This window comes from Perca fluviatilis, chromosome 5 (genome assembly GCF_010015445.1).
Source record: "Perca fluviatilis chromosome 5, GENO_Pfluv_1.0, whole genome shotgun sequence".
NCBI classification, from domain to species: Eukaryota; Metazoa; Chordata; class Actinopteri; order Perciformes; family Percidae; genus Perca; species Perca fluviatilis.
Window position 1 is genome coordinate 24,620,986 of NC_053116.1, and position 15,025 is coordinate 24,636,010.

Below are 15,025 nucleotides of genomic sequence, written 5' to 3' on the forward strand. Positions count from 1 at the left end.
CCAACACCCCGTAAATCATGACAAGTCCGCCTTAACATAAAGCAATTGCACTGCCTTGTAGATACAGATGTGACCTGCAATCGACAGGGAATGTGGTTTACCTTTTTATTCTTAAAGCCACATGATAGATCATTACTGTTTTTTGCAGGACTTCTTACAGTCTTATTTGATTTAATAAGCAATTTTGGAGGTTATTTTTTATGCTGTATATAAAACGTGGCAAAGTGAGAGATGTGTGACGCATTTCATCCCCAGTTATATTATTTAAATGATGGCAGAGAGTTTCAAATAGTGAATGACTTGCAGCAATTTTTTATCTCTGTAAAATGTCCGTGATTATACATCAAAGTAATTATCCAGTCTCATACTGCTTCATAGTCCCTTACTTTTATAGATAAGACATCAACTTAACATTATCTCTAACTTGAAAAACTTCAAAGCTAATAATGCATTTGGCACTGAAATGGTTCAGAATCAGAGGGAATAAAAGGGCTAGAGCTGAAAGAAGCTTTTTAATTCCACACAAAGTCCTCATAAGTGATCATGAAAAAGCTTCACTCATTCATTTGGTGCATCCCTGGACTTGTCTTGTACCTTTTTCTTCCATTATGTAATACACTAAAATGCTAAAAGAAATCACTGTGAAATTGCACTTCTTTCTGCAGTCCTTTTAGTTCGTTATACAACATTTTACTGTATTGTACTCTTTTTGTCATCTTTTTTTCCTAACTTGTGCACTGACAGCGCTCAGCTGGAGACATCATGATCCGGAACATTCAACTGAGGCATGCTGGGAAATATACATGTGCCGTTCAGACCAAGGTGGACAGTGTGTCTATTGCCACTGATGTGGTAGTCAGAGGTAAGGATGTCCCTCAAACTCCATGTAAAAAAAGAATCAAACCTTGAAGTCAGATTTGTTATTTTGCATGAAGAAATTATGGCGCAGCCACAGTGTGTGTACACATTGCCACTGTAGCTACATTTCGCAAAGCTATTTCTACTACAAACCCTCTACTCGCCAAGAATGTCACTCTCTTTCATAGTAAATGAAAAAATCTACTATAGCTGACTGCATGGCAGTAGTCTCCTAGCAAAACAAACAAACTTTCTCATTACCACTCTATCACAAAGTGAATGAAAGAATGTGAACAAAGTTACTACAGGATATATAATTATAGCACGATATGGCCTGACAATGTACGCCATATCCATATAATTCCCATGTTGGAGGCAGTTTGTGGGATGTACAGTAATATTCCACCTTTGCCCTCCCAGTGGTTCCCATTGGTCTACTTTTGACCCCTCACAGGTAACATATGTACAGGTAACATATGTTGATGATTTGTGATTTCCCCTTACAATATCCTTAGATTGTTCAAGTGTTCAAGTGTTTTTGAATTTGTTTTAAGAATTTTCGCAAACAGAAGATTATAATTAGGTATTTCCTAATTCCTTCCTATCTTGTCTTGTGAACCCCTCTGAACCACTGTTGTAGGGCGTGTTATGATCTTTTTTATTTCCTAAATTAGAGTACAATAAACTGCACTTCAGAAAAACATAAAATTGTTGTTGTGTTTGGACTCTCTAATCAGTTTCATCTGTTCTAATTATGGCCCACCCACTCTGTCTCTCTGTTCTTCTGCCTCTTGTCTTTATTAATCTCTACAGTATATATATCATCCTGTGTGAGTGAACTGTGACTAATTATCCTTCCAGGTCCCCCAGGCCCCCCTGTGGACTGTCAGGTGACTGATATGACAGAGACCACTGCTTCTCTGTCCTGGGGACCGGGGATGGACAACCACAGCCCCATCCTCAGCTACACCATCCAGGCCAGAACACCCTTCTCTCTCGGGTGGCAAGCTGTAACCACCGGTAGGCTGGTTTCATCTGACAGTCTGAGTGTAGGTCGTATGAATGTGTTAGTAGATAAAAGAGTGAGGGAGCGGGGCTGGTATCCTTTTCAAGCACCACACTTGAAGGGGACAGTAAATAACACATCACCAGCTTGGCTAACTTTCAGTGGCACATCTTGCAGGGTTTTGATGAAAGGTTATTTCTGTGGTGTCTCTCAGTTCCAGAGCTGCTCGGGGGAAAGCAGCTGTCATCCACTGTCATTGACTTGAGTCCCTGGGTGGAGTACGAGTTCAGAGTCCTGGCAACCAACAGCATAGGAACAGGAGAGCCCAGCAAACCTTCCAAAAAGGCCCGCACCAAAGAAATGCGTATGTATCAGAAGTTCCTTACATTTCCTCTGCTGTCAACAGATACACAATTTGTTTGCAAACTATGCCCATTATTACTGAGAAGGCAATTAGATCCCTTCAAAGAACTGTATTATACCAGTGAATTTTAGAGAACGAACGGATGAAATACACAATAAATATGTTGATCCCTGTAGCTTCAGTCAGACAGTGTGTGTGTGTGTGTGTGTGTGTGTGTGTGTCTAGTCAAAGGGGTGGATTAAAAAAAGATTTAAATTAAAATGTTCCCATGAAATCACCCACCTCAAATGTGTGTAAAAGTAACCATACATATAGAATTGTTTTATACATAACTGCAGGTACATGCACCTACATATACATAGATCAGATATACACACACATACAGCAATGGATAAACATAAAATCATCAAGCAATACTGTATATTGTTTAAGAATGACCAACCCATAAAAAGACCCTCTAACCGAGTGCAGGGCAGTACTTTATGGCTTCTAAGGTGTTTGGATATGAAGTTGTATCCACTGTGCTGCACATTGAAATGTGAATTCCACCGATTTTACACATCAAAGTTAAGGTTTTGTGGAGTACTACTGCACATGTGCATTGTATAAAGCCTTTTGTGGTTCCAAAGGAAGCTGCGCAAAATCTTATAAATTGCCTCAAGTGATGTCACTTGGCAGTTGGTTGGGGCTGAAGACTAGAAGTTTGAATAGGAAAAAATCTGTAGGTGGAGTTAGAAATATGTGAGCTTACCAGACATCTGTAGCCCACTCCTCATCTCTGCTTGAGGCTAGTGACTTGAGGCTAGATTAGCTGCTAGTACACACCTGAATTTCTGACCGAACTGTCTGCATTTGTGTTGCATTTGTGTTGCATTGTGGTTAATGTAGGTGCCAGGTTTTGACAAGGAAGAAGACTGCATGGAATAAAATAGACCTTTGTCCATCGTGAGTCTGACAGTGTTAGATCAGTGCCACTTTAAAGTATACATTTACGTAAGAAAGGTCTAACTCTTCAAAAAGGTTGGACATGTTCAGTACTTCTATCTCTTGTAAATGTCATCTGTTAGTTCCCAGGGTGACTCCGGCCAGAGTGAACGGTGGTGGTGGAGGACGTTCAGAGCTGGTCATCACGTGGGAGGTAAATTTGTATTTACATTACACACAATTGACATATAAATGTATTATATAAACCTTTTTGTATATTTCCAACTTCTTTTTATGTGAAATTGAAACACAGTATAAAGAATGACTACAGCTCTTTTTGGATAGTGCCATTTTATTTCTCCTCAGTATAAAACCACTTAGTCAGATAAGTTCATGCAAGGCTTGCAAGTACAGTACCACTCTCAGCACTATTCCTCTTAGGTGCTCTAATCCGAACATAACTGAATTTCTTTTAGGTATTAATATCTTTTAGATCAGTCATCTTGAGTCATTCCTCTGACTCATATCTCCTTAGCCTGTTCCTGAGGAGCTGCAGAGCGGTCCGGGCTTTGGCTACGTGGTGGCTTTCCGCCCACTCGGGGCGCAGGGCTGGATGCAGGCTGCTGTCACCTCCCCGGATGCCTCTAGATATGTCTTCAAGAATGAGAGCATCCCTCCCTTCTCCCCTTACCAAGTCAAAGTGGGGGTTTACAACAACAGAGGAGAAGGCCCTTTTAGTCCAGTGACCACCATCTACTCAGCAGAGGAAGGTGTGTTATATCACAATACAGCGAAGCATGTGTTAGCTTAACTCTGGGAATGTACAACACTTGTATTGTGCCAGTGATTACCTATGAAATTAAGTCTTATTTTATCTCTTTTTACCATGATTGCAGTTTTTTTTTCACACCCAGTGCCACAATGTCATGCATGAACAAGTGGACCAACAAGCACACACTTTCAAATAACTTTCAAATAACTGTCATTGAAAGTGGACACTGGAAAGTGGATTGAGTCTAAAATCCTGTTTCCAAACACCTTGAAAGGCTGAGAAAACACATTTTCTTACTATGACCAATGTGGTCGTACATGAAAACAAATTTCTGCCAAGAATGAAACAATTTGGGTTATTTCTCATTGTTTTTTTGTCTGTCTGTGCTCTTCTCACTGGTTTGCATGGGCTGTGCTCAGATGGAATAAGATGAATTTGGCAAAGCAATTTGGTGACAGTTGTTGGGTTGTTTGCTGCTGTTGAGACAACACTGTGAATCTAACCTGATCAAACCACACCCACCCAATCTGATGAGGTGGATCAGATGAGTTTGTGACTGGTTAACTCTTAATGATAAGACGTTTTTTTTTTTCTGAACCAAAATTTAAGTTGTTGCACATTTATTCTTGAATATTTAATGTAACAGAGAAATAGTTCAGATTGGGCCACTAGTTTTCAGGGGCTGTAACGTTGTATTCAGTGGGCTATCTATGACTTAATGTTGGAGCACTCACTCCTCCTCACACAGTTATATGGATAGATTGGATGTAGCTTGTTAGAATAATTTACATTATCAAAGGATAGATGGGACCACTGAAGTTATATCAAAGTTTGTTTACTTGCGAGTATAGTCAAATTCAAGCACTTACAGCAAAGCACAAAATATGACTGAAGAAAAGCTTTCTACAACAGCTTTTGTAATACAACGTAGAATGTGATAAAACTCTATAGTCATTATAAAGAGTCGATGTTGTCGGTTATCTCAGTCAAGGAGCGCCTGTTCTTTCCTCAGCATCACACTGTGCTTCAAGGACACGTAATGGCTCCATGCTATCTTGTTTAGAGTATTCAGTATAATATTATTCTATGCAAACTGTTTAATAATAACAAGAGAGAAAGTATGTAAATCAAAATTTCCCTAACATAGCTACAGTAGATTCGATAACTCATTCGGTAGACGTGGGTGTAGTGAATCTGTTACTCCCTCCTTCTCCTGACTATCCTATGTGCTTCAGAACCCAGCAGAGCTCCAGGGAGGCTGAGGGCAAAGAGTGTGTCAGCGTCCGAGGTGGAGGTCACCTGGAAGCCGCTGGCCTGGAGCAACAACCGCAGACGCATCCTGGGCTATGAGGTCAAACCAACACATGCCCACACAATAGGAGTCATACAAATGTAGTGGACAGTGCCAACAGCTAGTGCCATTATATCTTTGATAACAATGTGATGACCTTTTTGTATTAGTGTCTATATAATGTTTCATTCATGAAGCAAACTTGCAGTGTATGATGAACATGATGAAGCCCTCCAGGATTCATGCCCACAATAGTGCAGTTACAGATGGAAGTGTTAAGTCACAAATCAGATGCAAGCTTATAAAGTACAATCTGTGTATTTGTTTTGTGGTTGTAGTTGCAGTACTGGGGTGAGAGGACTAAACAGGACACAGCCAGTGTGATCAGGACAGTAGGGAATAAAACGTCAGTACTCATCAGGGATCTGGAGGGCAGAAGCACCTATCACATGTCCCTGCGGGCCTATAACAGTGCTGGAGTTGGTCCACAGAGCATCATAGTCAATGTCACAACCAAGAAACCACGTAAGGACTGTGTCTTTTTTTGTGCATGCTTTTCCGTTGTTGTTTTCCCCTCTGCCTAATGGTACGTGGTCCTTTGATATGTATTTCATTTCAGCAAATAATGTTTCAACAATTAGAGTGAAAGTAGGGAATATTCACACACAAGTGCACCTTAAAGGTACCATGTGGAGGATTCTTGTTTATCCCCCATAGCTAGAACTCCCGAGGTTCAACTCCCGGCCGGGGGACCCTTGTTGCATGTCATACGCCCCTCTCAGTCCCCACATTTGGAGTCTTACTAACATGGATAGTGTGAAATTGAGGGACATCAATTAGCACTTGATAGATATGGCAAATCTTTGATGTAAATTGCGGTTTAATTTACGGTCGTACTGTGCGATTTAACAGGCAGGTCTTTCTGGAAAATTATGAGATGTTTCCTGCTGAAAGATTTCCCATAAACGTTAGTTAAATCCTTTTTGTATTGTTTCACTCTGTTCTTCCTATACGTCACCTGCATGTCAGTGAGTGTATACAGTACATGTGCATCCTTGTGTTCGTGCTTGCAGAGCATGAGATTTAAACAAAACGGGCCCACTCATCAAAAGAGTTATCCATGGAGCCACTAGTGTTTAAAAATGTCACAGGGATCTGACAGATGAGCAGCACCTTATGTTCATATATGCTAATAATGTATATTATTTTCACAGTTTTAATATATCTGTTACACACTTACACGTGTCTTCTTCACTCTCCCCAACCACCCCCTTACCAACAGCTGTACACCCACTCTTACACACATATTCCTAGAGTCTCTGCTCACTCCTAACAGTGGGATGATAAACTGATAATGAGAAATCTCCTTCATGCTGAGTTGGTTTTTGACTTTACTGTTCATTGACCGTGTGGCTTGTTGTTTTTCTCCCTCCTCTTCCTCTCCTTCTCCCACTCTCCTCGTCCTCCTCCAGCACCCAGTCAAGCCCCGGTCAAAATCATGTGGAACACTTCCAACTCCAAGGTCATCCTGAGGTGGGACCAAGTGCACGCTCTGGAGAATGAGTCAGAAGTCACAGGATATAAGGTAAGGAGTAGAGGGTTTTTCACCTCTCCACTAGAAAGTGCTTAAACTAGACTGGCAAGAGTCTCTGACAAGTGAATGTTTTTATAGATTGTAACATAACAGAGAATGTTTGCTCCATTTACTCCATATGAGTTCACTGTTGGGTTTTATTTATGAATACACTGATTTTGCCAACTAAGTAAGGAAGCATCTAAATGTATCACAGTAGAGTTACTGCATTTCATTTAGAAGGGCAGCCAGCCATGTTCTATTTCAAACTGAAGTAATGAAGGTGTGATGTGTATTTATTTAATATTAAATTCTCCACAAATTGCCTACTCTCCTTAAAATATAAAATAACAATCCCCTGATCACCACAACACATGTATCCTATTATCTTTAGCTACATCATTTCAGCCACAGATGGAAAGCGAAAACCTTTCTGATTGTTTCTCAAGAGCGGGGTCATTGTAGGACATGTATACCTGTTACCAGTAGATTGACTGTCATCTTCCAAGATTGTGGCCTTTGACTTGTCATAGCAGCATCGTATGCATAATACATATTTTAATGATATTGCATTTCAGGTTATGAATCCTTCTGTTGTGCCAATTGGCTTATCAATCTAAAAAATAAAGGTCAGCCATTAATTTGCAGCCTCCTATGTCTACATTCCCCTTATCTGTGCTGAACCCTCTCCTCTGGTCCACTACAGCCACGTGCAGATATCTGCAGTAAGATTCATCCTTTTTAGTTTCAGAGGCAACGCATTGCATCTCACACAGCTGTCTGAAAGAAACACAAACTACAACTCAGCTTGTCTTGTCAATGCATCAACAAGGACACCTTGAGACCACTCATACTGATGCATTGCATCTGAGTGGCTTCATCATCTTCACCTCTCTGCTTCCTGCAGGTGATGTACAGCCAGGACAAAAACAGCCGTCCCAGTGTGGTGGAGACCAACACCACCTCCTTGGAGTTGTCACTGCCGGTCAACCAGGACTATGTTATCCAGATTAAACCCTTTAGTGAGGGAGGGGAAGGCAGCAGCAGCAGCCAGATTACCATCCCCAAGATGGCAGGTGGGACAGAAAATGATGTCTGTCTTTGTTTGTGAGACGCCACTGCAAAAACAGATGCATTCAGTTGAGCCAGTTTTGAGTCACATGCAAATCTATCTGCAAACACCCATTCACTGGTGATTTTAGCATATGAGGACTTCTTTTGTTTCCACTCCTCCTCAACTTCTTTTGTCTACCTCTCCCTAAATTGAGAGACCAATGTGTGAGTGTAAAACTATGCGCTGTAAACACAACATGTTCTGTGGCTGCATTGCATTATGGTCTTTTCAGGCTGATAAATTGGTATCTCTGACTCTTCTATGAGGTATTCTTTCCCCATTAAATGTTGGTGCAAAATGGTGAGTCTTCAAATAAGCCTTTTCTCTTTGAAGCTAATGACCATTGTGTTTACAGTTGTCTTAGCTGTATAAATAGTCTCTCATCCACCGACTGAGAAATATCTATCATTAAACAACAAAATGGGCTCAGACATGCAAAGAATATTGGCAGTTGCTGGTTCTTTAAAAGTGTATTTTTCCTTTCCACCCAACGTTTACAGTCTAGTTCTTTGAAAGACATAATTGAGCACAGCGTACCAGTGCCATCTAGCGACAAATTTGTGTACTTACACCACACTGTAGTTATTTGTACTGAATGCATTTTATTATTGGCTGTATTTTTTTGCTGCCATAATTAACGTTAATTTGATTTGTTTGTGTATTTTAGGCTTCATAGCCACGGGAGCAGCCCCAGAGTCTTCTGCATTTCCCTTGGTCAAGCTCGCAGCGTTAATCCTCACAGCCAGGACTGTACTATGACAAACATCTGCATCAACCAGGCGCTACAGCTGCTTATTAAGAGGAGAAACAGCTGGTCAGAGACAACAAGAGACTGACAGCCGCATTTCCACCTGCTCCCTCCCCTACTGGGTCTTTTCTCTTCTTTCTACAAAGATCTTTGAGAGGAAATTTTTTTCCCTCCACCTTTTAAAAGGAATTGAAAGGAACTGGCTTTTTCAGTAGTTGCTTTTCTGGAAGTGAAAGGACACCGTGACTCGACTGCAGTCTCTTTGAAGAGGTTTCTTTCTTTGCTCCCTTCTAACCAGTGGATATTCTCATATGGTTTTAAGCTTGAAGGCCCAGTGGTGTGTGATGCACAATGTATTTTTCTGTGGGACTGTGCAGGTTCGGTTAAACGGATATTGTATGTACCTCTGGACTATTCTTGGATGCTGGGATTAGAACTGGGGATGGAGGAGACCTTACATAGCTCATTATAATGTGAGTGAAGTTATATTTTAACTCAGTTTAAGACAAGAAAAGTTTTTTCCCTCTTCTCTTTGGGAAACTTGCTGCATTGTCTAAGAAGAAAAACCAACTGTTACTTATCCCTGCCAAAAACAGGGAGCTAAGTCTCATTGCTTGATGACAAACCAACCATTTGGGACCTTTGTAACTTTGCCTGGATTTTATTCATGCTTTTACGTTACACCACATTACATCGAAACCTCAAGAGTTGCCATGAAACTGACTTTAACCAAAGGTATTGAGCCAACAAGGTTCAGTTCCACCTGTTGTATCATTGTGAAAAAATGCAGTGTGTACACCCTCTATATGGCTTCCGTTGTAAACAGCAGACTTGTGTTGATTAATTGTTGTCTTACCTTCCTCCTTCACCCATGATAAGTGTGTAACAAAGGCACGCTGAGCCGCATTGGTGTACACTGTATGTATGAAATCCTCAGGTCCCAAATGAGCCTTAAAGTCTTATGATTATTATCCATGTTGTTATTATTCAAGTTATTTATTTTCCTCCTCTGTTTATCCGCATTTTATTTTGGCTCACTCATACCGTAATTTATGAATAACTGATCTTACTGTACGCTGTATGTTGAGATTCTTCACTTTTGTTCATTTTTAGATCATATTTTTGGGGCGTTTTGGGCTCAGAAACATGCCTTTCTCCTATGTCTTTCATAATGAGCATTGTAATACAGTACAAGTGGCAGTAATTACTGACTTTTCTATCATAGCTTATTACAAAGTAGGGATGGTATTTTACTGTCAGCTGCTGTTTGGCATGAGATTGGTCAGTGTACGTACCTACGTTGCTTAGGATGTCTGAATGGATCAACCTGCTTTTAATAAACATAATGCCGTTTTCCTCATTTATTTGTTTGATGTCACAAGAGGCCAAAAAAGGCAGAAAGGCTGTGCCTCATCAGGCCATGCTATGTGATGTAAAGCTCTATTGGTCTGACTAGCACATAGTAAGTAGACATTAAGATAATAAACTCACAGTTTCATTAATTTGACATAAAGGTCACACTTTAAAAAGAGGTTACAGTTGAAGCAGAAATTAACATGAAACTCACATAAAGTATAGTAACTTTCAGTTTGTATTACTGCACATGAACCTCAATAACTTAAACTTGAATTATATGGTCTGATTTTGTTTAAATAATTGTGATAATAGGTCAACAAAGTGCAATCTTAACAAGCAAATAATATTTTTACATGACTCTACATGTGGAAGATATTGTTAAAGCATTCACAGTTTGGGGTGCAAAAACTAGATAATTTGAAACTTTGCAGCACTGACTTTAACCAAATATATCCTGTAGCTGTATTTCAGACCTGTGTTTCAGCCCATTTCTCTTCACAATAACTGATTAAATCCTAGTATGGGGTTTCTTGGATGAAGTGCTCACTTAAGGTCATGCTTCAGTATTCCATTCAATTGGACTTGACAATTTCAGAATGTAAATTTTAATCTATTCAGGACCTTTGGTTGATAATGTATTTCTGCGCTTGGGGTCATTGTCACACTGTGTCTCAACACCTTCAAATCATATGAGAGATAGAGAGAGCGATAAAGCAGCATTTCTTCTGTTCTACCTACATGGATGCTCCCGATCGATATTTTGAAAAGAGATACTTATAAGTGCAATCAATAGCTGCACATCTGTAGCTGTAAACTGTGAATTATTTGTATCTGTTTTATTTGTGTGTCCTTGAGATTTGTTTGGTGCAGTGATCTTTACACCCACTGCCCTCACAGGGAAGAGAGCATCAATGCCAAGTTTCTTCATGCCTCTCAAAAGTCTGGGTTGTGTTTAATTTGTGGAGAGCAGAAACTTCACAGGGAAAGGACATACAGCAGTATCACCACACTAACTACAATGCAACTTCCCTTTCATTTAAAATAATGTTATTTTTAATACAGATTGTGTAAACGTATGTATGATTCAAATGTTTTCTCTTAGCTGTGAGATGACTGTAGCAAACTATTTAAATTCAGCAATACTGTAGGTGAGCAATAACTGCATTAATACACTTGACATCTTTAGTGTATTAATACATTCCTTTTCTTTAGCAACCCTGAAACCAAATGCACTTGGTACAGAAAAACCTAGAAATATGTGAGAAACTTTAAACCTTATTTTCTACTGCATTGTTTTTTCATGATTGAAAAATACGGTAGCTGCACTACATTTTGGGCCTACAGGACAAATATACACCAGCTGTAATAAGCCCAACAGACAATGTGAAAGATATCAAACAGAGAGATTCCCCTCTCATCTTGTTCTCGTTTTCTCTGTTCTTTATTCATTTCGAAGGACTGCAAGTACAATGTACAGCAAAGACACGGCACCAAGCAATGGAGAGCAGCGGAGCAGAGGAGATGAAGCTGCTGAGGAGGAGGGCTCTGTACAGAGAGGAAAGAGCTAGGTTTAAGTGTCAACCAGAGGCCGTCCAATCAGAAGGCGACACCAGGTGCCACAGCCAAATGTCTCTGATGAATCAGTCTGGTACTTGTCAGACTTCCACGGGCTGGCCTTTTCTGGACAGAGGAAGGTGAGTTTGACCTTAAAGGCTGATCTAAGGGTGATTTGGATCATGTTGCCTCTTAGGGAAGAATGGTGAAAAGACTTTCAGCTGGGTATGCTCAATGCTGTTGCAAAGCTCTCTTCTTTTTGGTAACTGGTGCCCCCTAGTGTACATCAAGCCCATGTCAATTAACAACTTTACATCTTCACAATCCACCAAACAGCACCAAACATACAGTACACAGTATGCATGGCTGCATTGTTTTTTTTTGTTTTTTTTCCACCTTCCAGTTTGATACCCAGATCCATGATTGATCATCACTTTAAAGGATTTGGAACCAAAATATGAAATACTACGGGAATAACACTAGACAAGTGAACGTTGACAGTAAAGGTTTAGTGTCTGAAAGCCAAAGTTATACCTCAATAAAACCCTCATAAACCTGACATGACAGTTTTAACATAATTGTTTCTCAATTGAATGAATTTGCTGCTGCATGTATTGATTAATATATAAAATGTGACTTTTGCAAGGAGGACAGGTATTTTGCACGTAAAGTTAAAGACACCATAATTAAAGGGAAACCTTGCCGTGTCAAGTTTATGCATTTGACTTTCTGGCACCTCCGTAATTAAAAGTAGCTTGTTCATACAAATATTTTCATATAAAATCAGAGTTTGTACAATGTGACTGCTACCTTAATGAGCACACTACAGTACATGCCTTTGGCATCCCTCTAACATTCATGTACCAAATCACACAAAACTAAAATTCCAAAGATTCTGCTCCTACTGTATATTTTATTTATAACACTGTACTTTGCTTGAAAGAGTACTGGAAGGGCTGTGATGCATAATACCATTTCTGCAGAGTGTTATAAAAGATAAAGAGAATGTGTTGTACAATAAAAAGCCGTGAGAAAACATCAGTTACCACAACTGAATGTAGGCATGACAGGCCTACTTCATGTTTCTTTAAGGGGGGATTCAATTAAAGCAAAGCGATATGTAAAACAAAGATATATAACGGCCCCAGTGGTTTGAATGAGATGAAACTGTAGCCACTGTGCTGTCATTGGATCTTGGGATTAACAAAAGGAATGTATTGTGTGCTTGATATTTCCCACTATTTCTGATAAATACTGATCATTTCCTGTAAGGAATCTTAATTTCCTTTTTTTTTTTTTTACTTGTCAGAGCTCAGATTCGACTTCAAATTGTGAGTACTTACAAAAGTGAATACAGCCTTTATATCTTGATCATCACGATCCATCCTTCCTATGAGTTAATATTCATATTATTTAATTACAATCTAATAATGCAAGAAATTATCATGCAAACATTATCTCAAATACTAGTTTTACTGATGCAGCAGCCCATTCTGTGACTTGAACAAGGGTGTGAGTCTACTCTATGTACTGACTACAGAAGTGGTATTATATGCAGCTGAATTCGGGAAAGCATATCTAAAGGCTGGGAAAGGAGAAAACTGGGCTCATTCTGAAACACCAGCATGCTCAGAAACTACATCGCCACCATTTGAATAAATACGACAGGTACACTGTGTGTTAACAGCTCCTAATGTCCAGACACATACACAGACATTCTCTAAAAGTCCATTCTCTAACAGTCCAATCAAAGTCCATCATGATGCAGCAACTGACACATCATGGTCAAACACATTTTACAGAAGTCAAATCTTTCAGGTGAGACAGATAGAGGGAAGTATAGTGATCGGACGAGCTCTGAACACTTGAATGAACACCACCAGAGGACCTTGTTGGCTCTACATGATCCGTTCTGCTCAGAGCATCCTCATCAGTCAGTGTGACGGGGGTGGGACAAAGCTCATTTGTTCATTAGACAGGCTATGCAAGAGTGAAAACTAAAAGTAGGATTTGCTCTGCTCTCACTAAGCCCTGCTTCACTGGATCCTCTAACAGTACTGGAGCTAGATGTAATGGATTATTTTACTTATTAAGTGTAAGCACACACACAGTAGGTTTTTACAGCATTTTTTTCCCCCCAACACACACACACACACACACACACACACACACACACACACACACACACACACACACACACACACACACACACACACACACACACACACACACACACACACACACACACACACACACACACACACACACACACACACACACACCAGGGATCTAATGATTTTTTGTTTTTCAAGTACAGCAGCACAGACATGTAAAAGACACTCCTAGGTGCATGACCATTTTTTTTTCTCCTATTTTACAAATGATACTTTCTGCATGAGATGGGTACTAGCATGGCACATGGCCTTGGGTTATTCCACAGTGTGAATGAGTGCACAGATTCCCTTTGACCTTTGAGGAATACTTAAGCAAGTGGATTGAACATAGAGGCTTGAGAGGTTTGCATTTTAGGAATTTAGTTGGATTCGGATCGTTTCTCTTTAGTTGTTCCAGATGTTTGGAATTCTGGTGGCATATTGTCGACCAATCAAGGACCAGGAGTGTTAAAGGTTTTTTTTAGCCTGCCAAATCACTCTGCTGAACATGAATGATTTGAATAGTGAAATGTTTGAATAAAAATAAAAGGATTTCAAAAGGAGTCTTGTTTCAGCTTTATGTGCGTGTGCGTGTGTGCGTGTGTGCGTGTGTGCGTGTGTGTGTGTACGAGAGGCTCCATTTGAGCACCACTGGCAGTAGAGTCTATCAGTAGGGATGGTGGATGGCAATTTCAGGTCGGGCACTGACACTTTCGGTCCAAAGGGGGGCGATCTTGTCTCAGGAAATCAGGACTGCAGGTAAAAAAAGAAGAGATAGTCAACCTGAAGTCCCTTAATCTCAAAGTAGGGGTTGTGAGGCTAAGTCCTGGCCAGATATTATCGTTTGAAGTCAAGATGGCAGCCATACCTCTGATGCGCCGTGTCGATCCTCAGTGGATGATTCTGTTTCCCTGACAACAACCGCCTTGGTCACCTGCATGTCTGGATGCTGCTGCTTAGCTTCCTGTATTGCAATAGCCAGAGCCTGGGAGGAAAAGAGGGAACTACCAAATAAATCACAGGAACAAATATAACTTTTTTAAAGATTTTAGTTGATTTCAGTGTTTTATGGTTTTATGAATTCCAGTTCCCATTTAATAATATAATCGAATTATAATTATTACAAGTTGACTCTTTTTTTTTATGCTTGCAAATAGAGCTCAATTTTTCAAGCAAAAATAGTATAAAAAATAAAAAATAAAGTACCAAACATTGTCTAGTTCCAGCCTGTCAAATGTGAGGATTTGGGGCTTTTATTTGTCATATATCATTGTAATATAAATATATATTATTATTGATCATTAGATATTGG

The 15,025-nt window shown here is 39.9% G+C and overlaps 2 protein-coding genes across 9 annotated transcripts in view; one reads left to right on the forward strand and one right to left on the reverse strand.

The window, feature by feature from the left end:
• The window catches only part of cntn3a.1 (contactin 3a, tandem duplicate 1), a 71,589-nt gene extending 61,579 nt beyond the window's left edge, over window positions 1–10,010 (forward strand). The window contains exons 14-23 of the mRNA XM_039800278.1: window positions 745–862; window positions 1,720–1,878; window positions 2,079–2,228; window positions 3,296–3,366; window positions 3,688–3,922; window positions 5,160–5,275; window positions 5,554–5,740; window positions 6,688–6,800; window positions 7,696–7,864; window positions 8,570–10,010. Of these exons, the coding sequence (XP_039656212.1) occupies window positions 745–862; window positions 1,720–1,878; window positions 2,079–2,228; window positions 3,296–3,366; window positions 3,688–3,922; window positions 5,160–5,275; window positions 5,554–5,740; window positions 6,688–6,800; window positions 7,696–7,864; window positions 8,570–8,661 (1,410 nt within the window). The 3' untranslated portion in view covers window positions 8,662–10,010. The remainder of the gene's footprint in view (window positions 1–744; window positions 863–1,719; window positions 1,879–2,078; window positions 2,229–3,295; window positions 3,367–3,687; window positions 3,923–5,159; window positions 5,276–5,553; window positions 5,741–6,687; window positions 6,801–7,695; window positions 7,865–8,569) is intronic.
• A 3,775-nt stretch (window positions 10,011–13,785) lies between these two features.
• si:dkey-178k16.1 (band 4.1-like protein 1) overlaps window positions 13,786–15,025 on the reverse strand; it is a 37,028-nt gene continuing 35,788 nt past the window's right edge. For all 8 annotated transcript variants that reach the window (XM_039800285.1, XM_039800284.1, XM_039800282.1 and 5 more), the window contains 2 exons: window positions 14,582–14,698; window positions 13,786–14,466 (listed from right to left, as the gene is read on the reverse strand). In XM_039800285.1, the coding sequence (XP_039656219.1) occupies window positions 14,461–14,466; window positions 14,582–14,698 (123 nt within the window). In that variant the 3' untranslated portion in view covers window positions 13,786–14,460. The remainder of the gene's footprint in view (window positions 14,467–14,581; window positions 14,699–15,025) is intronic.